Below are 26405 nucleotides of genomic sequence, written 5' to 3' on the forward strand. Positions count from 1 at the left end.
CACACAAGTAGTAAAGGTGGTTGGGTTAATAAACTTGAAATTTCTACTTAAATACACACACATTGTCCCTGCCCCACTTCACTCTCTTTCTCTCTCTCTCTCTCTCTCTCCCTCCCTCTCCCCATCTCTCTCTTTTTTCCACTCTCGTGCTCTTTCTCACACACTTTTTCCTATTCCTATTCACTCTCTCTTCTCCACTTGCACTCTCACTCAAATTATAGTCATCCAATTTAGAGCTTTTTAGTGATAACATTTTTTTTTATGTCTATTATTCTTATTGAGGACATTACCATTTGTTTGAAACAATCTACTAGAGAGCATGTGACATAATTAATATGCAAATATTATTTTTTCATATCAAAGTAGTTTATTTCTGTTTTTTTATGTTATACTTATTTATTTTTTTCTATTTTTATCTATTAATAAACTTTTTTCTATGTCAGTATGCTGTCAGCATACTGGCAAGTTTTAGCAATGATTGTAGATATCATGTATCATATATTCTGTGTTTATACAGGTGAAGTTTAAAAAACAAAAGAATATGTATTGGCTTTTAGCTGTAGCTCTAGATTTCTTTTTCTCTCATGTGTGGAAAAACGTTTTGTTTTTTTTTATTTTTGATTCTTTGTCATTATTATGAATAACTATTCTTTCATAATAAACTGTAATGTGTTATAATATTTAGGATATTCTAATGTGATGCTTTATTCGACAAAACAAGACACCTATTAAGCTCATGCATTCAGTAACTGATGGTGGGCAACTCTGCTGGTTGATTCAATTCACTAATAAGTACAGTTGACCTGTGCCGACCACTCTTAAGCTTTGGGTATGAAGAAACAATCCTGTTTACTAACCTTGTAACTATAAGCAGACTCTCCATCTTTATAACAAGTGCGTACTAAACACACACACATACACATTTATATATATAACGTATTGTAACAAAAGAAGGAAAAAATTCCTTCAATGGGGTGTAAACCATCCAATTCACTGGTATGTCGGTTGAATACTACAGAAATAAGGGTATAAATACAGAATACAAACAATAAATTAGAGAAATACAATTGACAATCTAACAACTTATTTATTTTATAACATAAACGCACACACACACACACTTACATACATGATTGCAAGAATAGCAATTTGCAGATGAAAATATATTTCGTTTTAATGTTAGTTTGTGTTTGTTTATTTATTTATTGATATATTTATTTATATATGTATGTGCATATGTATGTATGTGATGAGCTGTGTGATTAGATATTTGCAGCTGCTTGTATATGTGAATGTGTGGTTATGAAATTCACTCTGTAGTCAAGCGTTGTCAGATTCAGTCTCACTGCACAGCACCATAAGCTCAAGTTGACCAAAGCTTTCTAAAAGAGACTAGCTTGATGAAAAACTGTGCAGAAGCCAGTAATTGTGTGTTTGTGTGTGCGTGAGTAGAATTGAAGAAATGGTGTGAGGAAACTAAAAATTTCTTGTATTTCATTCCTCTCCAATTACACCCATGGTGGCTTAACCTTTCTCTGAATGAATCTCATAAAATAAATATTGAGAATATACTAGAGTTGATACATCAGAAATAAGTACCAGGTGATATACTGGGGTTGATATAAACAATTGAAACTCTTGAAAGCAGTGCTCCAGCATGGTTGTGGTCCACTGACTGAAATCAGCTGCATTTCAATCAGCTATATCAGACCAAATATTCTATCAATTTTGTGTTCAAACCAGCCAAATCTGGCCTCTCATGCCTATCTGACAATGCCATTCTAAAACTAAACAATCATACTTTTGAAATCTCAAAGCTATTTGATAAATCATAATTAATTCAAAACTGTGAATAAATAAGCATTACATTTAATAGAGTAACCAGAATGCTAAGCGGTTAAAGAAGGTGTATGAATCACTCCAAATATCTTGCTGTAGATTTCATGGTTAACATTCTCAACTTCATGCTTCTTGACTTTTCATTGAATTAAGAGCAAATACAATTCAGAATCAATCAAATTAAATTCTTTCCTTCCAGTTTAAACTTTTGTCTGTAAACAGCTAAACAGAAAAATAAATATTATTTGGTTACAATTTTTTTTTTTTTTTTCAAGCAAAATATATTTCTTTACTACATATTTTATGCAACAGCCACTTTGTCTTTATCTATAGCCACAATCTACCCATTAGAATATCTATTTCCAAACCACAGTTATCACTACACCTCATTAGAATGCTGCCTTCACTAGCCTGCTTCTGTCATTATTATGTATGCACCATAACAATGATAGCAGCATTGTCTTTGTAATTCACTCTTTCTCTCTCTAAACTCATATTAGTGTTTCTGTAAGATACCTATTAGTTGAGAGATTGGAGTCTATTATAGCTGCAACAAACAGTATGGCATTACTACTTCTAAGCACTGTGTTTCGTATAAATTAGTTGTAGATTCTTGTAGTCTCTTGAATTTCAAAACAGTCTTGCATTTAACTATTTTTAATTTTAATAAATGCCACAATTCCTTATTTTTCTTTTCTCTTATTAAATATGTTTTCGTGGAATTTATTATGTTTCAGTTGCTTTCTCTATTTCAAGTTAAATTTATTTGAATTCATTTCAGTATTTCTCATGTTTTAGTCTCTGCGTGTGTATCTGTGTGCATGCATGCATTTGCGTGTGCATGCATGCATTTGCATATGCATGCATGTGTGTATGCATCATTTGTCAGTTCATGTTAAATTTATTTTAATATTTTTTCAGTAAAACATACAGACAAAAAAGCAATACTGCTTTAAATAAAGTTGAATGATCATTTTATTGATTAACCTTCATGTATTGGTTCCATATTGTCCTTCAAGCTCAATATGTTTTGTTTTGTTTTATGCATGTATTTTTGGCTATCATTGCTGCCTTTTTTTTTTACCTGATTTCCTGTCCCCTCTTTTACCCATTTTCAATGAGTTGTAGTGCACCTGTGCACTATAAGCAATGATCTCATTATGCTTATATATTAAGTAAATATTTATATTTCACTGTTAAAGACACATATTAGGACAGCTTATAGCATTTAGGTCCATCGTTTTACATTTTTCTTTGTTTTTCTTAATTCTCTTGAGACTTGATAAAATAAGTTCTTATACCACAAAGGATATTCAATTGAATATAGTATTCCTTAGCAACAAAAATTAACTTTGTGACTCATCATAATCACTTTATGCCTGATTTCTGTGCTGACAGGGTTTGATTGGGTCATTATGGTCTATCCATTGAGAGTCACTGACCCCATAGACCGATGATGGTTTCTTTCCCCCTCATTGCCAACCACTTTACATGGTACTGGGTGTATTTTCTCATTAGCACCAGCACTGTAGACCTTGTCTTGACCTGTAGAAGGAATTCAGGCAGGAAGTGGATGAGGGTGCCTGGTACACTTAGATATGTAGATCATGGTGGTGAAATAGTGAAAGGAACAATGGCAGAAAGGCCAAAAATAGGCAACTGAGAGGAGGGGCAAGAGTTTGAGTATAAATTAGGGTTTGTACGGTTACTCTGGTGACCTAGGAAGGGAATAGGAGAGAGAGGGAGAGAGATGGCATTTGAAAGACCAGAATGAGTGTGTGAAAGTAGCAAGAATGTAGTAGAAAAAGCAAGGTTATTTGGAGTGGAGTAAGGGAGGGAAGTGGTTGGCAATAACAGAGGTGCACAAAGGTGAGGATGGATGATGACATAAAGACAAGCGTAAATGATAAGCAGCAATGCAAATGGTCCATGAGAGAGGGAGAGAGATGATAGTGGGTGTTGGGTGAAGTTTGTGTATTTAGTATTTAAAGTGGTTATTTAAAGACTATTTCTTTCTCTCTTGGAAATACTCTGCTGTTTTTAATGTAGTTGCCATTTTATTTACACACACACACAGCAATAGCTTTATTTTGTAGAGAGTGTTTAATAAAATGTAATAGACTGTATTTATATATCAAATGGAGAAACTTTATATCTATCAGTAAAAAAGACCTTCATTTGAAGACCACTTCCATCAACTCAGAATATTAAATACATAATGTTGAATTTTTCAAAACAGATCACGAGAGCCATCCAAAAGATTTCTCTCTCAGCATATACTAATTTTACAATGGTGAAAATATAATCAGTTGAATTCACTCCATTACATTGTATATTACATATTATAACAATATAGTATATTGTATTATTTTTATTTTATTTACTCTTAAAGGATGAATAATAAAGTCAGTAATAGTCAATAAGTTGTTAAATCCTCTTTTTGAAAGCTTTTGTCTGCATGGATAGATACATTCAAATGACATCCTAATGCCTACTGCAATGTTATAAGTAAACTCTCTTGTACAATATCAGCGAAACAGAGCCTTTTGTTGATTGTAAGACACTTATACACAGCAAGTTGAGCTCAACCATTAACTGTAAAATACCCAGGCTAGAGCTACAATATGGCATTTGTGACAAGCTGCTGACCATTAACCCTTTCATATTCAGATTATTCTATTAAATGCAATGTTTGTTTATTTATATTGTTTTGAATTAATCATGCATTATCTTATAGGATAGAGATTTTGATAATGTGATTGTTTAGTTTTAGAATGACATTGTAGGGTTGAGGTGAGAGGCCAGATCTGGTTAGTTTCAATATAAAACAGGTTAAATATTTTGGCTGGATATGGCTAGTTTGAATGCTAAAGGGTTAAACCTTCAGTTGATAAATTAGATTTTGGTACAGACACAAAATGGCCCAAGATTCAAAATAAATTCAGAATCAGTACCAGTATTTTAAATATTGTAGCAGTACACCTAACTCTATTTTATTTTAGTTAATGTAGCATTCCAGATCCTTTCTAGGAAGATTATCTGACATTGCTTATCCATTTAATGTCATAAAACCAAGGCTGAACTCAGGGTTTTAAAATTCCCTTGAGTATCAGAAGATATTTGCATTTATCTTTATCAGTTCAGTTAATGAAAATGTTTAAAGTAGAAGAATCTACTCTCACAGATATAATAGATAAATTTCTAGCTTGTATATGATTATATCTTATATAACATTACAGACATGTATTACTACTAAAAATATCTCCATCTCTGCAAATTTTGTTAGGTTTGTTAACAGTATCAGGAAAATGATGTGAGTTGTGGGGTTGATTGTTGATCTTTCAAAGGCTTTCTTTTTAAGTGCAATACAACAGCAATCCACTGGACTTTTTGTTGAGTTTAGTTGAATTCAAAAGCTTCGTTAGTGTTGTTTTCTATTTTTTCTGTCCCCCCCCCCCCCAAATTATGTCAATACAAGCAGTGTGTATAGCTTTTCTCCAATAAAATGATTATAAACGCGGAAACCTTTGTTAGTCATGAATTCACTTCTAGTTTAGATCAGAGACAACTTATTTGTTTGTTTGTTTTTTAAATTCATGAATGGTCAACAGTAGACTGAGGTTGCATGTTTACAAAATAATTCGGAAGTAGGATAAAAATATCAAAGAAACCCTGATGACTGACTATAAAATTCTTATTTGTTCCAGTTATCAATATTAACAAAACAATTTCAATAGTCATTATAATCATGTCTATCACTTAGATAATATAGCATATTAGTTAATTATTATTTGGATAATCATCTCTTCTTTACTCTATCTTCTTCCTTTGATATCTTTACCTAGGATACCTGAATAGGTTTCTGGTGATTTTATATAAATATGTTCACATTGGAATCATTTGTTTCCTTATTTATTTCATTTTCATTAATCCTTTCTGCATCATTTATAAATGATTTACATTTTGTATTTTTTTTTACTTCTACTTCTATAGATATTTATACATTGTTTCATATCTTTATTTATCTTAATTATAAAAATGCATTTTATCAATTACAAAAGCTTGTGGTCTAGTGGTTTAGGTATTGACCTCACAATAAGGTTGTGGGTTCAATTCCTGGAACTGGCAGTGCATTGAGATTTCAAGCCAGGTATGTCATTTCATGTTGCTCAGTCTCTTCAGCTGCAAAATGAGTACTTGCTGAGCAGGTTCAACTCTCTCTCTTTCTCCCTTAGTACTTGCTACATCCTTTATGTTTCACCGGATTGAGGTTAGGAGAACCAAGACAGTGTTTGTGTTTGCTTGTGACTACGCAGGCACTGAAAACAATTAGTGAAAGAATAATACTTGCTACCAAGTCCTACTCATTTGCAAATAACCATTTTGCTTACTTTTGCCATATTATCACATGAGAATTTCCTCTCTCTCTCTAATGCTTATGACCCTCAAAGTGGTTATGTTTATTGTTAATCATTTTCAATAAGGAATTCAAAACTGTGATTAGGAAGCAAGCTGCTTACTACACAGCCATGTCCCTACCTATTATTTATCCAAACAAGTCTCAAACAGGAAGGATTTAGTTTGGGTAACTGATTGTTCGGATTACTCATCTGATCTGATCTTCAAAATAAGGTAACCATATGAAATATAATTATGTAAAAAAAAAAAGAAGAAAAAAACAAAACAGAAAAAAGGCATATTTGTTTACAGTGTTTGTATGAGTTTTACAATATAATTTTCATGTGCAGTCTTTGATGTCTTTTCACCATAATCTAGATGTTATAAAATCTTGTTCTTCTGTTTGATTGTCAATGGTATTTGCTTCTTCTTCACAGACATACTAACAGTAACAAAATTGATTTTTTTTTGTTTTTGTTTTTTGTAGCAGATAACTTTCATTCATACAAAAGTCATACAGTGAATAGACATCATGTGATTTTGCCATGCTTTTAAATCCCTTGGCCTGTCAGTCATTTTTGTGTGTTAAAACTATTTTAACATTTTTAAAGTGAATGACGGAGATCAAATAACTTGACTAACTCAGCGTACTTTTGATAACTGCAGACAAAAGATGCAATCACTGCACCAGTTTCACTAAACACCTTTGGTGTGGTGTTTCTCATGTTCTGTTATTTGAATTCACTTTCCATTATTGTCAACAAAAGAGAAAATGGTAGCACTGGTATTATTTTAACATTCAGTTAAATAGTCATGAAACAATGGGATCTTGTTTGGTTAATTGATGTTCAGATAATCGTTTTACTGTAATTGGGTTCGTGATTACTGTTAATGATTTCATTGTCGTCATCTCAACAAATCATTCTACCACAGACCATTAACCTTGTTAAGCATTCATTAAGCAATAATCCTCTTTATGTGTGAAACTTCCCAAAGTTTATGAAATGCCATGTCATTTCATTTTTTGAAATCTAAATCTGAACATTTCATCTCCTCATAAATTTGTCTTTTAATGAAAAAGAAAAAAAGACATTCCACACCATACAATATTTATACAGTAATAAAATTTATATCCTTTTCTGAGATCTATTCTTTCATTGCCCGTCTCTCTCTTTCTCATTATTATATCCAATTAACTTCACCTTTGAATCTGCCCAATGTTTATTATAATATTCAAAATATTATTTTATTGATTCTTCTATATGAAAGATTTTACCTCCAAATATACTGACATAAATAATTCATGAATGTGTAAAATATTTTGAAACATAATAGAATTAGACATTATAGTAAATTAGGAAGTTTTATTCATCTTTTTGTAAACAGTATGAAAAATTTAGCTAGTTTAGTGGTTTTTAATCACCAAGATTTTGTTCTCTGGCTTAGTACGAGATCTAAAGGTAGTTCTTTTTATTTAATATTTGGAGTATGAGATGGAACCTTATCTTGTTAGTTGCTCAGTCTGTTTGCTTTCCAAAAGTGTTTCAAATCCTGTAGAATACACTAATCATTCAAGTAATGGTTTGGTCACTCAAACAATTATTTATCGTTTCATTGAAAATTTAGAATTTTTTTTTTCAATCTTCAGTTATAGTTTATAATCAAAACTTTTTAAAGGATTCCTGTCTTAAGATAAACAACGACCCTTCTATCTGCCTCTTTGTTATTATATGTTTTGAATAACAAAAACTGAGTCTGATTTTGTTTTTATTTTTTTTTTTTTGTGTAATTCAAAAATGTGGAACTGATTTAACTATTACTAATTAAAAGTACTGCTAGTTTGTTTACTTGTTTTGTATTGGTTGAATAATATTTGTTTCATTCCTGTCCCACACACACATACACACACCACCTCTGTAATCTTACCTTAATTTATTATCAGTTATTAATGTCTGATAGCAAAAGCAGTCCCTGCAACAATAGTAATTGTCTTTCCAAAGAAATTATGCAATATTTACATTTTAAAATATTAATATTTTAATATTAATATAATATTATAATATTTTATTTAATATTATGATTATACTATAATATTAAAATAATAGTAATATTAAAAAGAAAGAATGCAGATGCAAACATTTTATTGAAACTTCATTGTTATTATCATTATTATCATTATTATTATATATGTTCTGTGTCTTTAGCCCAGTTTCAACAACCTCAAGAAATGATACAAAAAAATACATTCAATTTCTGGTAAAATCTGAATATACAGAGTGTTGCAAAACATCTCCAATGTTAGCTGTATAAAAATGCCATAACCACCTGCACAAGCTTCACTCATGTCACACCACTGGGTGTATAAAATATTGGCAGAAAAGCTTATATTTTATACAACCATTTGTGCAGCACCAGTGAAGACAGGCAAGTTGGTAACAGTATCTTTTTGTAGTTGATGTGGGAGTGTTTCTTGCCACAATCTGTATCTTTTGCAAAATGTATTAATTATCAAAATAAATCTATCAGAATTCAAATCTGCAACTACTATAGTTGTGTGTAAATGTGTGTCTCTTTTGGGTTTTCAGAATTGCTGTTTCATTTCTGTTCTTTCTCTCTCTTTCTCTTTTTTTTCTTTTTTTTAACCATTTTGTTTCTTCATTAAAAAAAAAAGCTTATTACTTATTATTTTCATTATTTCCTAACTAGAAGACAATTTCATGCTTGTGTGGTACAACTTAGATTAATGTAGCTAAGCTTTTACTTGCTGCATAGTAAACTAGCTTAAATGCTTGCTCATCAAGTTAACTGCTGGCGATGCATTAATAACATGGTCCTGCGGACTCCTTCGACTATCTCAGCGGTGTTAATGTTGCTTATAATTGTAGTCCAGATTAGAAGGACAAAGGCTTCATGCTTTCTAATCGGAAGTCTTCTTCCTGTGTCCATTTGCAGCTTGTCATCATTTATCAGTTGTGCACCACGTAGTATATTTGCTCCATCAGCCACAGAACTGGGGAACAATTCCAATGCTGGTGCACAGCCCCAACTAGCTAGTCTCAGCACATTTTACCCCAATCCATCAGCCCCTCCAGCTATTGAGGTGACAGCGCCATCTCCCAATGTTGAAAAAAAATATGCCAGAGTCCTTTATGATTATGCAGCAGCAGATTTAACAGAAATCTCTTTAACAGCTGATGAGGTATATTATAAACCTTAACATTTATTTTATTGTCAAATGTTGTTTTTTTTTTTTGTATATTTTTTTTTACCCCACTGCTGCTATGTTCAGAAATATTAAAATAGGAATGACTATGTTGTGCTGCTTTACATATTTTCTTTTCTAATTTTCTTTTCGTTTCAATTTTGATCTGTGTTTGGTGATGGTTGTGTGTGAATTTTTTTTTTTTTTTAATTAAATACTCAGTATAACTGTTTTCTTTTTTTTTTTAATGTTTATTTTCTTTTATTTTTGTATTTTTGAACATGAGATAGTTTTTGGTTTGCAATGTGTTTTTTCATCTTATTTAAAATCATGCATCAATCATACATTCTTTGATCAACATCAAATACCGTTTCTTGTTATGATGGTTCAAAGAAATTCATGTTTTCACTATCACCACCACCACCACCACAAGAAAAAGGGAAGAAATTCTAACCTCTGTTATAAACACAAATGATAAGGAGAGCATATTAATTGAAATGTTGCTCCAATATCAAGAAAAATTTACAAATTAAGATAAATTTGCAAACAAAACCATTAATAATTCTCATTATCAAAGGTACATTTAGTTTTATTTTATTTCTAATGAAATATTATTACTGCACTATTTCAACCCTAGTATTAGGAATAATGAAAGAGCTGTTACCTTTTCAAATATTTTTTATTTAATTTCTTAATTATAGAATAAGGTTTTTAGTTTAATGAATCAACATTAGCCTAATACTGATGAATGAGTTTATTACATTTAAGAGGATGAGAAATGATGTTGAATTTGGTGAGATTGAGACTAATGTTAGGTATTGCCTTCAGCACAACTTGTCTCAGCCTTCATCACTGCTGCCACTAATGCATGAGTATCTGCATGCATATATATATGTGTGTGTATGATTTTAACATCCACTTTTCCATGCTTGCATGAGTTGGATGGACAGTATTCAAGCAGGCTTTCTACTGCAAGATACCCTTCTTGTTGCCAGCCTTCACTTGTTTCAGTCATTTGACTATGGCCATGCTGGAGCACCGCCTTTCGTCAAGCAAATCCCTCCCCCCCCAACTTATTCTATCAGTCTCTTTTGCCGAACCACTAATTTAGGGGACGTAAACACACCAGCATCAATTGTCAAGCAATGTTGGGGGAACAAACAAACACACACACACACTCATATATATATATATATATGATGGGCGTCTTTCAGTTTCTGTCTACCAAATCCACTCACAAGGCTTTGGTCAGCACGAGGCTATAGTAGAAGACACTTGCCCAAGATGCTACACAGTGGGACTGAACCTAGAACCACACAGCCACTCCAGCATATATATATATATATATATTTAATGAACTTATTGTATGCAGAGCTCAGGTAAACTACAGCTCATCAAAATAAATAGCCAAAAGTGCATGTATAATACATAGAATAATGCAGAGGTGAACAACGAATGAGTCGTGTAAAGAAAAAGGAAGGAAGACATCAGGTTTACTGTTGGTGAATTTCAGCAAACCTGGAAGTTTTGAGGGATGTAGTGTCCTGATTGCTAACAATCAGGATGCAAATAGTTTATTCCTTCCTCCAGGAATTGTGAACCTGACAAAATTCTTCCGAAAGTCATGGGTACTGTGTTGTTTTTGCAAAGTCATAGTTCCCCATGTCCAAACATGTTTGCACAGAATATTGGATATGAATGACTCCTTTGCTATTATCATGAGACTTTTCTGTAGCTGGATTTTCTACGGGGAGCATGCCCTTGCTTACCCCCACCCTCAGTTTCTAGAGACCAAGGGGTCTACCACGATTTTTAAGAAATATGGTGGAAAACTAGCTCAGGAAGGCAGGGACGCTACTCCCTAAGACCCCGTTCAGAGCTGCCACCACCACCATAATGATACTGCTTATATGATTGAAATACTCGCAACTAGCGTATGATGTTAAGACAAGGAAACACAAACAGTCACATACCTGCACACACACTCACATATATATATGACAAGCTGCTTTCAGTATCTATCTCCCAAATCCACTCACCAAGCTTTGGTTGGCCAAGGTTCTGAAGTTGGGCCAATTTGCTCCCCCCACCACTGTGTGGCACTTTGGGCAAGTGTCTTCTATTATAGCCTTGGGCCAACCAAAGCTTTGAGTTGAGTGGATTTAGCTGACAGAAATTGAAAGAATCAGATTTTATATATGTGTGTGTGTGTGTGTGCGTGTTCAGTACTACAGCATTACTACTGATATTGGTGTGTTTTTACGTCCCCCATAACTTAGTGGTTCAGCAAAAGAAATTGATAGCATAAGTACCAGTTTGAGAGCACTGGGCTTTCTGTTTGATGGCTCAGATGGTTTAGCTTGTGATAAGGAAAGAACACAAGAATACTTGACTTATCACAAGCTAAACCATCTGAGCCATCAAACAGAAAGCCCAGTGCTCTCAAACTTTTGGTTTAGCTTGAATTGAAAATGACATGAGCTGATCAATTCTGTTCTGAATGTCATCCTATGTAATTTTTCCATACTATGAAGTGGCAAGCTGGCAGAATTGTAAGTGTGTCAGGTAAAATGCCTCGTGGCATTTCATCTGTTTTTACATTCTGAGTAACAATTGCACTGTGGTCGACTTTGCCTTTCATCCTTTTCGGATACAATAAAATAAGTACCAGTTGATCAATATTATCAACTTACACCCGCCCCTGAAATTGCTGGCCTTGTGCCAAAATGTGAAACCAATATTTCAGTATTATGTCTATAATAACAATCTCTTAACCCAAGCACAGGCATATCATTTATAGTGAATGATTTGAGTATCTCGATGGTCCAGTGCTCAGTATATTACTGGTAAATATAGTTCTATTGAAGCCCCCTTCCACACACACTCGTGTATCTCCAAGGGAATAAATGACAAATTTAATCCTAAGATTTCAGCACCATGATTTCAATACTTTAATAATGTATTTTGCGTAATGTTTCACTGTTGTGTAATTATATCATCAGAATATAAGTATTAACATAACTGATACAATTAGCAAGAACATTAAGGTTGAAAGAGTTAACATATTTGTAAAATACTAACTCCCAAAATGGTAAATCTCTACATAAGTATACAGACATGGTTTAAATTTGACCAGGAACACCCCACCACCTTTTCTCCTATTTTACATATATATTAAAAATACTGTCTTAATATTTTATCTCAGCATAATTTAAGTTTAGAAAGTGTTAGTTCTATGTTTACACAAAGGAAAAAAGAACTAAGATGAAAGTATGTAGTTCAGTAGTTAGGGTGTTACATTTTGCATTGCTCCAGTCCATTCAGCCACAAATGAGTTGTAGCAACAGCTGAGAAGTTAACTCTGCAGTGAACCAACATCCCAATGGGGTGGGGTTTATGATCTGCCACTTATATGCCATGGAAACTAAGTTAAGTCCTGCCTTAAAAGTCCCCAGAACTCATTACAAACCTCAGTGTACAGCAAAGTGGATCAGCATCCTTTTCAATGTCTGTGTATTTTGTCCTTGGTCAAATTTAAACCAGTTCTGTTCTTCATGTTTACACAATTTTTCATGTATGTCATTGTCATAGCTAATCACAACTATTCATGGCTTTCAACAAGTTGAATTCTTTCTCAAAAGGCAAATAGCAAAGCACATTCATACTTGATGTCATCTATTATTTGTTTATTTTTGTTTAAGCATGTTTCATATTTACATTTTCTGTCTGTAGCTTGCACATTAAATACTCAATATGCTTTTAAAAAATTGGTATGACAGGTAGGCAGTTAGTAATATTTTGTTTTTATATCATATGCTGATAAGAATATCAAAATATTTGTGTAACTGAAGGGAAGTTGAAGATTATGACAGCTGTAAGATAATACCATTTGCAGAGAAATTTCTACTACTTAGTATATCTGGGTTTATTAAATTATCGGTTGTATTAATTATCTTATAACAAAAATTAATTTTTTAAAATGTTTTGATAATGCATAGAAAAAGTCATAAATATATTTAAGCTTTTATCAATGAATGAAATATTGAATATTTTTGTAACTTCAACATATTTCCTATACATCGATTTGTTTTCCACACATGAGAACAAGAGACTTATTATTTCTCTTACACTAAGTGTAAATTTTTCTCAGACTTAACTTTAATTGGTGACCTTGGCTCAATATATATTAGTAAACCACAGCTTCACCTTTTTACATTTATTAGGATTTAATGTTTATTTTATGTCTAATCTTTAAATCACTAAAATATTTTCAGCTGTATTCATAAGTAATATACCGTAGATTATATTTTAATTGCATTATATATATATATATAGTGTGTATGTATATATAGTGTGTGTATGTATAATTACTATAGGTTATTAAGTTAAGTTCTTTTAGCTGGATTAAATTTACTGTATCTTTTTAACTGTCTCACATTTTCTTTCTCTTTTCAGCTCATAACTGTTCATAGCCTTCCTAGTTTGGGAGATGATTATGTGATGGCTGAGAAAGGCCACAATCGTGGCAAAGTTCCTGTTAATTATTTGCAAATCCTAAATTAATTTTTTTTTAATTACTGTTAGTCTCTTTCTCTCTCTTCTGAAATCCAATGGTCAAACAATGGCTTCAAAGACATTTTGTAATTTCTATTGGGGATCAATATGCAATACTATCTGCCTCCTTTTTTTCTTTTTTTTTTTTTAACCCTTTTGTTTAATTCCATGGCTGTTATGCTAGTATTTTTCTTCAACATAAAATTGTTTTGTTATATTTTGGTGCTTTAACTCCATGCTCACTGTCTAATAATAGTGTATTTCTCAGTCATCCCATCTAAGTAGATTTTCAACAAATGCTATCAGGAGAGATTTCACTTTTGTATTTCTCCTCCTCCTCAGCAAATATGGACTTCAACAATTGGACATATAATATTTCAACTAACTTTGGGCATTGTTGCCTTTTTGGGGAATTTTTTTTTTTTTTTGGCTACTATAGATTTTTTTTTTTTCCTGGTATCATTCATTGTTATTAAATTTAGCTTGTGAAAAATTAAATTTGGTCGATTCTTGAAGAATGTCAGTTTAAAATTTTAACGAAATGAGCATTTGATTTAAAACTCCATCTTGCTCGCTCTCTCTATATACATATATATATATGTATATGCTTTTTTTTTCAAAGTTCTTAGCACAAAAAAAAAAATTAAAGAGTGAAATTAGACTTTATGGAGAAAAAAAATTATCTTCATCCATTACAAATGTCTTTTCTCATATATATTGACTTGATTCAAGCAATAAAAATGTTACTCAGAAATTTTAAAGCAATAAGGATTGTTATTTCAATTTATTCATAGATATCTACATTATGCATAGATTTTACATATACACACAGATACACATTTATATGCAATAATTCTATCTTCTTAGACTTACAGATTTAGACATGTAATAGCCAAGTAAACAAAAAAAAAAAAGAAAAAATATTGTTAGCCATTGTAAAAGTTTCTTTTTATAGACTTCATCTGAAGGTTTCAAGGTTTTTAAATAAAGATACAATTTATTCATGTAACTTTCCATGTGTTTTTAATCATTCTTTCAAGAGTCAATGTGTCACATACAAATTTAACAAGCCACTCACTGCTTGATGATGAACAAAGGTTGCCAGCATGTGTTTATGCTTTAATATTTGTTTAATTATTCAGAACAGCTAACACATAATAGAAACAAACTGTTTCTTTTCCATTGTGGATGTTATTTACTTCGCAAACCTGAATCTAAATGGCTGTTTTGCTGAACCGGCATCTTAGAGCTAGGCTTGAATTGGAGTTTTTTGTGGAGGCATGGCTGTGTGGTTAAGAAGTTCACTTTGCAAACCACAAGGCTTCGGGTTCAGTCACACTACACAGCATCTTGGGCATGTCGTCTTCTACTATAACCCTAAGCCAACAAATGCCTTGAATGAATTTGGTAGATGGAAGTTGTGTGAAAGCCCAGCATGCACATCTCCATTGTATATGGTATCTGTGTGATTGTAAAGTAAATATTTATTTAATCTTTGCATCTTATTTGCAATTGTTTGGTTGTTGTTATTTTTTTTTCATGTCTATTCAAACCAAATGTCATTGTTGGAATTTTAAGTGGAAGAATTCATAGAGAAAATCTTGGCTGTTTTGTCTTGAGATACACTTCCTATTAGGGAGCCATCACTGAAAGAATAGAAAAAACAATACACAATCTCAGTTAATTACAAACACAGTTCATATGTAATTACCAATGTTTAAATCGGTGGTTTTCAACCAGGGTCTATATAACCTTTGCGGGGACCATGTAATCTGCAATAAATTGTTTATACTTCTATAAAACACAAAATATTTCAACAAATATTTTTTTAATACAATTCCTAATAAAATTTACTTATAAAAATATGATAGGGTTATTAAAACATTGAAATAGCTATGAGGATCCATCCGAGCAAAATAGGAGTCAAAATAGCTACAGGAGTCCATCCGAGCAAAATAGGAAACAAAGGGATTCACAGGTACAAAAATGGTTGAGAACCATTGGTTTAAACATCTACTCTTTTATGCTTGCATGCATCAGATGGAATCTGCTGAGACACATTTTCTTAGACCAGATGCTCTTCCTGTTGCTAACCTTCACTAGTCTCCAGGCAAGGTAATATTTCCCCTATGGCCAGACATATTTTTGCAGAAGACTGGAAGGTTGTTTACAACTATTATGCAATCTGAAGACTTAGCGACACACACACACGTATGTTTATTCACAGGGTTTTGGTTGGCTCAGGATTTTACTTAGAAGACATTTGGCAAAGTGCCTTGTAGAAAGGTTATCCACACTAAACAATACCATCATCATCATTTAACATTTGTTTTCCATACTGGCATGGATTGGATGGTTTGACAGAACTGGCAGGCCAGGGGGAGCTGTACCAGGTTCCAATCTGATTTGGTGTGGTTTCTACAGCTGGATGCCCTTCCTAATGCTAACCACTCCAAGAGTGTAATGGGTGCTTTTTATGTGGCACCAGTGTGGGCACCAGTTACATGACACCATACAATGTCACTTGGCATGGTATTTCTAAATCAGTCTATTAGCCAGATGGCTGTTATTTTGCAACGAATTGGTTGGATTAGCTGCAAAGTATATGTAGCAATTTGTGTTGAAGTTTCATAAACTCATTTGTGATATCTGGTGTTGTAGGAACCCACCTGGCCAATACTTCCTCTTCAAGGGCCTCCAGCTATAGAAACCACACCAAAGTAGCCAATGAAACTCAACACAGTCCTTCAATTCATCACATTTCCTTTCAAACTGTCCAAACCAGGCCAGCACTGAAAACAGACATTAAATGATGATGCTTTAATGCTTAACCACTCTTTCAGATTACTTCTGCTCCACCTTTCATGCAGATTAATGTTACCCCAGTATAAATCTGCTGCTAGGTTTAACATCACTAACATCATCACGATATGGCTCTACCAGACCTCTAGTAATACCAGACTAGGACATAATGAGAGCATAAGAAGGGAGACAAAAGTGAAAAGGAACAAACAGGAAAAAGAAGAAATTTCTACACAGATGGAGACCAACAATGACAATAGATGAAACAGGTTACATAGATAATATTTTTTTAAAAGTTTTATAAAAACACCAAATTTCTTTACCTTGATATTTCAAAATCCATGATAGCAGCTCTGTGTCCATGCCACTGTTTACTCAGTAAACCGTCTCTAGTATCCCAGAGTCGTATGATACCATCAAGGCCTGCAGTGAATAACTGTGGACTGTTCTCTAGCCATTTTAATTTCACTAAAGATCCCTGAAGTAAGAATAGTTGTATGAAAAAAAACTACAACGATAATATGACAGCAACATACTACTTTGCTACGTAATCAATACAATATCAGGACTGCAATCAATAAATGTTATATTATGAATTGCTTAACAATTGCAGAACAAGATAAGTTCATGGTGATGCTTTGATGGAGTTAGATTGATTCACTCTTAGTGTTACATAAGTATACACTCAATATTATTATATAATATTTGAAAATAAATAGGCACTGCATAATATATAATCTAATAGTATAATAATACTCTTGTGTTTTTCTTCATCACAAAATATGAAATAAGAAAAAAAGGAGTGATAGGGGAGGAAAGTGTGATAGCAAACTTAGTAGTGGGATGATGGAAATTCTACAGTGAAAAGCAAGAATTCAAAACAGCAGATTTATACTATATGTGTGTGTATGTAAAAGGGAGGTATGTGAATGTTTGTATGTGTGTGCAATAGAAGTGGGATGATCAACATTCAACACTGAAAAGGAAAATCAAACAGCGTTTCAACTCTGTGTGAGTACCTGTGTGTGTGTGTTCAAGGGAAGTATGTGAACCAGCATTCTTTCAGTAACTAATGATGATCAATGTCGCATCTCAAAAGACAACCACTAGATAACATTAACAAGTGTACTACTTTGATTTACCATTCATGTTCTATATTTTGTCCTTATTTATATTACAATTAGCCATCATTTTTGAAGGCACAGGACCAGCTAGTGTTGATAATAATGGTTTTAAATTATGATACAAGGCCAGTAATTTTAAGGAAGTGGTTTAGTCAATTACATTGACCCCAGTGTTCAACTGGTTAGATTTAAATGCTGGAAGAAATACTAAGCATTTTGATGGACATGCCAACAATTCTATCAGTTTGCCACCCTAATATTATTACAATGATAATCCTTTCTACTAAAGGTACAAGGGCTGAAATTTGGAGAAAGCAGGATAGTTAATTACATTGACCCCCACCAGTGTTTCACTGGTACTTAATCTATTGACCCCAAAAGGATGAAAGGCAAAGTCAACTTCGGCGGAATTTGAACTCAGAACGGAGCGACGGGCGAAATACCACTAAGCATTTAGTCTGGCATGCTAACAATTATGCCAGCTCGCTGCCTTAATAATAATAATAATAATAATAATAATAATAATAATTTCAAATTTTTGCCACAAGAGCAGCTTGGGTGAGGTGGGGATGAGTCAATTACTTTGAGTCCAGTGTTCAACTGGTACTTATTTTATCAACTCCAAAAGAATGAAAGGCAAAATCAACCTTGGTGGAAAATGAACTCAGAACATAGTGACGAGTGAAATACCACTAAGCATTTCATCCAGCGTGCTAACGATTCTGCCAGCTCACCACCTTAATAATAATTTTTTTTTTTTCCTGATATTTGGCATAAGGCCAGCAATTTTGGAGAAAAAAGGAAGTCAAATACATTGACACCATGAGGTGTCAGGATATATCCTCAAGGTACAAGAAGGTAAATATATAAGTAATAATAAGAAATTAAGGAATTGTGTTTTAGTTTATTTATACAGGTACAGAAAGTCATCAAATTTTCCAAGGAAATGAAGTGAAATAAAATGTTTACATCATTACATTTAAGAATTTGTCAGCACAAACAAATTCTTCAAAGTTTTGGCATAAATATTTTATTTTGTTTTTTTTTTTCATTTCATTTTCTTAAAAATCTGAAGACTTTCTGTACCTATATAGAAATAAACTAAGGTACTACATTTCTCCTGACTAACCTTATTATTATTACTAGTGAAATCTATTCACTACCAAAAACGTTTTATACATACATATATATATATATATAATCATCTGCTTTCCATGCTGGCATGGGTTGAACAGTTTGACTGGGGACTGGCAAGCCAGAAGGCTGCACCACCCTCCAATCTGATCTGGCAAGGTTTCTACAGTTGGATGCCCTTCCTTAACGCCAACTATTCCAAGAGTGTAGTGGGTGCTTTTTATGTGTCACTAGCACAAGAACCAGTTGGAGGGCACGGGCATCAATCACGTTTAGATGGTGCTTTTTACATGTCGCCGGCACGGGGAGCCAGTCAGGCAGCACTGGCATCAACCCACGCTATATATATATATATATATATATATATAAAACACCTGTTGAGTCAAGTGAAATCATTGTTGTGGCCAATGCCAGTACCGCCTTACAAGTATCTGTGCCAGTGGCACGTAAAGTGCACCATACAAATGTGGTTGATGCCAGTGCTGCTTAACCGGTCCCGTGCTGGTGGCACATAAAAAGCACCATTCAAGCGTAGTCAATGCCAGGCCCACCTGACTGGCTCCTGTGCTGGTGGCACATAAAAAGCACCCACTATACTCTCAGAGTGGTTGGCTTTAGGAAGAGCATCCAACTGTAGAAACCTTGCCAGATCAGATTGGAGCCTGGTGCAGCCTTCTGGTTTGCCAGCCCTCAGTCAAACTGTCCAACCCATGCCAGCATGGAAAGCAGATATTAAATGAGGATGATGATGATGATATATATACATAGTGAGTTGGCAGAAACTCAGTACCATGCAATGCAAATAATAGGTGTACACAAAGGTCCAAACGAACCACTGACAGAGAAGCAGAAGTTTAGATAAAGCGACAATAATCAGCAGAAGTAACCATGACATAGCCTTCCAGAGTTGCCAGCTCAATCAAACGATGGACGTTAAATGATGATGATGATGATGATGACATATTTACAATTAATTGATGGACACTCACATCAAATTGCCATTTATTCCGTAATTTTCCAGCTTGGACATCCCACAAGTATATGGTTCCATCAAGTGTACCAACAGCAGCCCAAGGATGTCTACAAGACCAAAAATGGAAAGAATTATCACAAGACAACATTACAAGCCAAGGCAGACAAATAAATATTGGTTTCAAATTTTGGCACAAGGCCAGCAAATTTTTTTTGGGTTGGTGAGCATAAATCGAATACACCAACGCCAGTTCTTAAGTGGTACTTATTCTTATTTCAACCCTGAAAGGATCAACAGCAAAGTCAACCTTGACAAAGTTTGAACTCAGAATATAAAGCTGGACAAAATGCAGAGCAGCATTTCACTAAGCATGCTAACGGTTCTGCCAGTTTGCAGTCTTTGGTAATAATTTATTCTTTTATTAGCCACAAGGGCTCACAAACAATAACATTAAAGGACATGCAACGGCATAAAAGACAAAAATGGGACGACACAATGGATTTTCCACGTATAAACAAAGCATAACAATAATAATTAAACAAATTAAAACTGCCAACAAGGGAGGTGCTTTAAGGTCCTCGTGGAAAAACTAACCTTATTACATCATATGTAAACAAACATAAGTTTGTCTTTGAAGCATTGAAATGTATTGCAGAACAAGTAGAAAAATATATTTTTCAATGCATAAATACTGACAGAACAGCATAAAATATAGGATAAAACCCTTTCTAGAGCAGGGCTGGTTGCTGACAAGCTTTTCTGCTCTAAAAAGGATTTTATCCTATATATATATTCTGTCACTATTTACAAGTTGAAAAATATATCATTCTACTTGTTCTAGTAACCTTATTGTATACAGTGTTCAGGTGCACTACAATGCATCTGGAAGTGTTAAAAAAGGGGGCAGAAAGCCAACTTTAAGTCAAGTAAAGAAAGACAGTTATGAAGGTTGGAATACATGCACAGTACACAGAATAAAACACCAAAAAAAAAAAAAAGAAAAGGGAGCATTAAGTGTCGTAAAAGGTGCGCAGACACGTCAGGAGTAGTGTTGGTGAATTTAAGGAATCATGGATTACAGGGGCTGGTGATTTATTCCATGCTTCAAAAGACCAATTTGTTTTGAAGCTGATGTGTTAGTATCAATCAACAAATCTTAAAAAAGTTCTGAGTGAAGCCTCTTCTCCTCCAAACACAACCTTTTTACTGTGGAAAGCTGATATATATATCATCTCAAAATTTCATTACTTTTAACTGCACAAAGCAGTTTTATATACCAATATATCTTTCACTGAGGAATGTCATGTTTGAAATTATTTTTTGTTGAGATACAGTAAGTTTATTGACAACAACGTCATCATCAAACCCCTGTGACATTGTTCAGGGTCCTTTTCAGTGCCTTTAGTACCACAGGATTTGCTGATCACATATGGGTCTTGCCAGCCACATCTACTCCAATGAGAAACAATATGTTGGAGGCAGAGAAGAATGAATGTCTTGGATCAACATTGTCATAAGCAGAAAGCACTGAGGCAACAATGACATACATACAACACCAATTCTAATTTTTTGTCATTACTGGAATAATCATGACATTTAATTCCACGGATTAATTAATTAGGGCTCAAAATATTAATCATTAATCCAAGAGACAAAACTCCAGAGTTTACATTTACGTTGCCTCTCTTCTTTTTCTTTTTTCTTATTTGCAATTTAGTCAAAAAGGTAATAGCAACCCTTTTGAAGCTTTCCAGTACCTCTAACACTGGTAGGAGGAAATAAGGAAATTCTCACTAAACCAGAAACCTGGCACAAATAATTGCAAGAGAAATGGACGCTGCTAAAGGCAGCCAAGGACCAACAGACAGTATTAACCAAATGTAAAGGGAGACTATGTGAGTGGTGAATAAAGAAAAATGAGACAAACATAAGATAATAAACAGAATTGATTGATATCTACGTTTTGGAGAAAGCCACTGATTCCACTGAGTTATCCATGTTGGCATTGTGAGAATTGTTATCACAGATCACAGAAGATACAACCTGTTCAACAAAAATACAATATTACATTGCATTCAAGACAAAAATATCTGTTGACATAAATTATTTTTCCTCATTTTATTTTTACCAGAATTTTTATTGGTTTCAGTCAGTGTACTGTGTCCAGACAGGGACTCTGTCTTTAATGATTTTTTTATAATGATTGAATTCTGCTGACTCAACTGTTTAGTCTGGTATTTATTTTACTGGATTTTTCAAGGAGCAAAATGCAAACTGTCTTTAGCATAAAGGGACAAAACTAAATACAGCAAGCATTTTTATGACACATCATCTTTATCTCCACCCATGCACACACACACACACATGCACATACGTTTACCCTGTACTTTCAGATAATACTCCACCACTATTTATCACTTTGCAGCTAATACTAATTCATTCTTATTCTCCCCTCTAAATGTCAGTAGCCATGTACCTCTTCCACAACAAAAGCCTGCTCTGATACCAGCCCTTTTCTTTTGTATCTCAGCTCCTTGTATAAACACAAGAGCACACACACATAGATATATACATATATACAACGGGCTTCGTTCAGTTGCCATCTACTAAATCCACTCATAAGGCTTAGGTCAGCCCAAGGATATAGAAGACAGTTGTGCAAGGTGCCACACAGTGGGATTTTGAACCCAGAACCATGTGGTTGGGAAGCAAGCTTCTTACCACATAGCCATGTCTCAGCCTATGATATATTTTTTTAGGTAGAAAAAGAAAACAAGAATTAAAGTTTGTAAACAAATCAAAACTTACCTTGCCATTGTTGATATTTGTAATGTGACAGGTTAAATCAGAAGAACCACTGATGACCAGGTTATTGTCACTGTGACAGTCTAAACAGGTGATACATTCAGAATGAACTGTAAAGGAAATTAGACGTGTTAATTAAGACAATTATCAAGGTGCAGGTATAGCTGTTGCAGTTATAAAATTCACTTTGGTACTATATGATTAGGGGTTCAGTCCCCACTGCAGTAATGTTGTTAGCTAACATTCTATAATATAACAAAGGGTTAATCAATATGCTGTGAATGTACTGGGTAGAAAGAAGCTGAAGAGGCATGTAATACTTGTGTGTGTGTGTGTGATATTATTACCTTGCTTGGAAACAGGTATGTTGGGGACAGGAAGAGCATCCAGTTATAGAAAAAATCTGCTTCTGACCCATGCAAGCATGGAAAAGTGGATGTTAAACTGATGATAAATGATGATGATGACAATAGTTAGGATGAATGCTGCAGCAGGTGTAGAGGGGAGAGAGATTTAAAAAGATTTTTTTGGTATGGCTAACTTAGTAATAGAAAGGCAACTCCTATCATCATTATATTTTCAGAGCCTTCAGACAGGTTTAAGGAACAGAATTCAGCTCAGTGTATCCTATAACAACCAGAATATATACATATACATGCAGTTAAACTTCAGATTCAGTACTGTTAAGTAAATGAATAGAAAATCTTCATCTGGACAGAACAGTAGTTTTACCCTTCTACCATAAAGCAGTTTTCACATGAAAAGCTATGACTGTCTTCCTATTATTCACCAACAGCCAGGTGAATCAAGGTAATGTAAAATCGTGTATCCTGTTCAGAAATATAACAATGTAAAGCCTTTCAGCAGATTTAATCTCTAAACCCACTGGTCTACAAGGTTAAAACAGTAACAACCCAGCCATTTCACTATTACTACTACTAGTACTACTGTTATTACTACTGCTGCTGCTACTACTACTACTACTATTATAAGAACATCAACAAAGAGTCACTTACCATTCAAAGAGTGCAAACTTGTCTGGTCTTTCAATTCAATAATCTTCATCATTCCATTCTCAAAACCAGCACACAATCGTTTACCTGTAAATATAGTTATGCAGTTGCCACTGAATTATTATTTTGGATTCTGCCATCTTTAGATGATGGATGAGGATTGCATGATTTCTTTGCCCAACAACCATACAGATAATTTGTTTATAAGTTCATTCCCTCCAGCAAATCAACATCACCTGCACAGGTGCACTAGTGTGCAATAATTGAGATGTTGAAATGATTGCAGAGCAACATGAATTGGAGTATTTTACTCAAGATCATAATGTGCCACCTGGTCTGGGAATCAAAGTCGTGATTTAGCGATCAAGAGTGCAACACCTTGACCACCAGGCAGTGCTTTCACATTATCATATATGGACACAAAAGTTTTTTGTTTTTCTTAAATAAATTAGTAATAAGAATAAATAGAAATTACACACAAACATAAAATGAATTCAAATACATTTGAGAGATAGTTGAACCTCTTATGACTTGTTACTGCAGTTTGTCATGTACAATAAATTCTTGCAATTGCAATTGCGGCGTGGAAGATGTTTGTAAGGCATTCAAGAATACACAAAAACCATTAGTTTCACTTCAACATTTGAATTTTATTTGTGTCAAAATATTTTCGCTGCTTTGAAACCACGACCTGCTCAATGACTAAATATCGTGCGGCATGAAGTTTTGTCAGTGAAAAGGTCGCGGTTCCAAAGCAATGAAAATATTTTGACACAAATAAAAATTTAAATGTTGAAGTGAATCTAACGGTTTTTGTGTCTTCTTAAATGGCTTACAAACATCTTCCACACTGCAATTGTTTTTGTTTTAGTACATGATCTCAGATCAAGTCACTTGCTATGCAAGTACATCTCCGTAATAAATTCTTGCTGAAGACAGAAAAAGTCCACTATTGGACTTAATGGATAAATCCTAAACTATTGAGTTCTCTTCAGTACCAGACACCAAGGGAGGCAACTTTGAGCTAACCAGAATGCTTAACCTCCTTTATTCAGTAAATATTATTTACTGATAGTGCACATTGGACACAAGGGCAGAACAAAAACATGGATAGATGTGCATAGCAATAACAGTACGTATACAAGCTATCTAATCCCTACAATACCTTTATCATCAACCACCTCCCAAACACTTGTTCTTCATTCATTTGATCTTCTCCTTCGTCTTTATCCTATCTCTAATCATTCCTCTTTCATGCAACCTCCACCCATCCACACTTTCTATTCTGTCTCCATTCACTTCCCTTCTCTTTTTAGTATCTTAAGGGGCCACTTTGGCACCTCATCATGATCATTCTTACCTCCCTTTCCAGTTTCATCCCAATTATTCCTACCCACTCTTTTATTATACAAATAGCCATAAAGCTTCTCTACAGTAACCAACATGCTCCAGTAAGCCCCACCAGCTGCTTCTTTCATGCATTACCCTTTTATCACCTGGCATATAGCCAACTCCCTCTCTATGAGAATCTTAGTCTTGCAAGTTCCTTGACAACCTCACTTATGCTACTGCCAGGGAGAAAAAGTACCCAGGACACTCTATAAAGTGGCTGGTGTAAGGAAGGGCATCCTGCCATAGAAACCAAGACAAAGAAGACACTGGAACACAAAGGACGCTTTGAAATCCATCAAATCCAATCAAACACTTCATTCCATGGAAGATGGATGTTAAAGGATGATGATGATGATGATTATATATATATATACATATATCACTATCAGATGTTGTTGTACATCGCTGGTCACAATGTGCTTTGCATTGTTTCAGCTACCGAATAATGCCAACATTCCTCCCGACAGGAAGGCAAGTCTGTTGCAGGGTTACCCATTGACAGCTGAGTGTACATGTATGCATGCATGTATGTATATATATATATATATATAGGAGAGTATTGTAGTTCACTGGAAGCATTGTGTATTGTTTGTGAAATATAACATGTCTTGAATGGCACAACAATGCAGAGTGGACTATAATAACTTTTATAATTTAATTATTCATAGTCTGATATATTTGGGAATTTAAAAATTGCTTCTTCAGATATTGCTGGGAATTGATCAATTAAATTATAACAGTTAATATACTACACTCTGGATTGTTGTGTCATTCAAGACATGTTATATTATATATATATACATACACTGTTGGCAATTTTTTTCCTCCTTCTTCCTTTTCTTTTGGACTTTCCTATGTCTCCTGTTTCCAAGGAGCTTTACTCAAAACATAAAATAACCACTCTTTCTTTCCTTCTCTGAGCATTTCATTAATACTTTGCATATGCTAGATCCTCACATTGTAGTTCTTTTCTTGTCTTTTTTCCTCTGATTTTTTTTTGTACATATAATATCAATCATCAGTTGTAATAAAGAGCCCTGCACTGCTTGCAGACATTATATTTATTAACAGCTAAATGTACTAGGCCAGCATGATTTCAAACTTATCCACAAAAATCAGTTCTATAACCAGTATGTAAAGCAACTTTAACACAGAGATCAAGGGTCCAA

The 26405-nt window shown here is 33.9% G+C and overlaps 2 protein-coding genes and 1 long non-coding RNA gene across 12 annotated transcripts in view; 1 reads left to right on the forward strand and 2 right to left on the reverse strand.

Annotated features, from left to right (window-relative positions):
- Window positions 1–14960, forward strand: part of LOC115223390 (endophilin-B1) — a 195375-nt gene extending 180415 nt beyond the window's left edge. For all 10 annotated transcript variants that reach the window (XM_029793904.2, XM_029793911.2, XM_036514684.1 and 7 more), the window contains 2 exons: window positions 9190–9436; window positions 13895–14960. In XM_029793904.2, coding sequence (XP_029649764.1) covers window positions 9190–9436; window positions 13895–14002 — 355 coding nt within the window. In that variant the 3' untranslated portion in view covers window positions 14003–14960. The remainder of the gene's footprint in view (window positions 1–9189; window positions 9437–13894) is intronic.
- Window positions 1627–11836, reverse strand: LOC118768395. Its single transcript, XR_005004208.1, has 3 exons — window positions 11752–11836; window positions 8143–8149; window positions 1627–1637 (listed from the first exon to the last, which is right to left on the reverse strand). It is a non-coding gene; the product is annotated as an uncharacterized LOC118768395 (long non-coding RNA).
- Window positions 14121–26405, reverse strand: part of LOC115223381 (angio-associated migratory cell protein) — a 38033-nt gene continuing 25748 nt past the window's right edge. Inside the window, exons 6-11 of the mRNA XM_029793894.2 lie at window positions 23848–23931; window positions 22835–22941; window positions 21987–22069; window positions 20043–20133; window positions 17119–17273; window positions 14121–15639 (exon numbers count right to left, since the gene is read on the reverse strand). Of these exons, the coding sequence (XP_029649754.1) occupies window positions 15567–15639; window positions 17119–17273; window positions 20043–20133; window positions 21987–22069; window positions 22835–22941; window positions 23848–23931 (593 nt within the window). The 3' untranslated portion in view covers window positions 14121–15566. The remainder of the gene's footprint in view (window positions 15640–17118; window positions 17274–20042; window positions 20134–21986; window positions 22070–22834; window positions 22942–23847; window positions 23932–26405) is intronic.

This window comes from Octopus sinensis, linkage group LG2 (genome assembly GCF_006345805.1).
Source record: "Octopus sinensis linkage group LG2, ASM634580v1, whole genome shotgun sequence".
NCBI classification, from domain to species: Eukaryota; Metazoa; Mollusca; class Cephalopoda; order Octopoda; family Octopodidae; genus Octopus; species Octopus sinensis.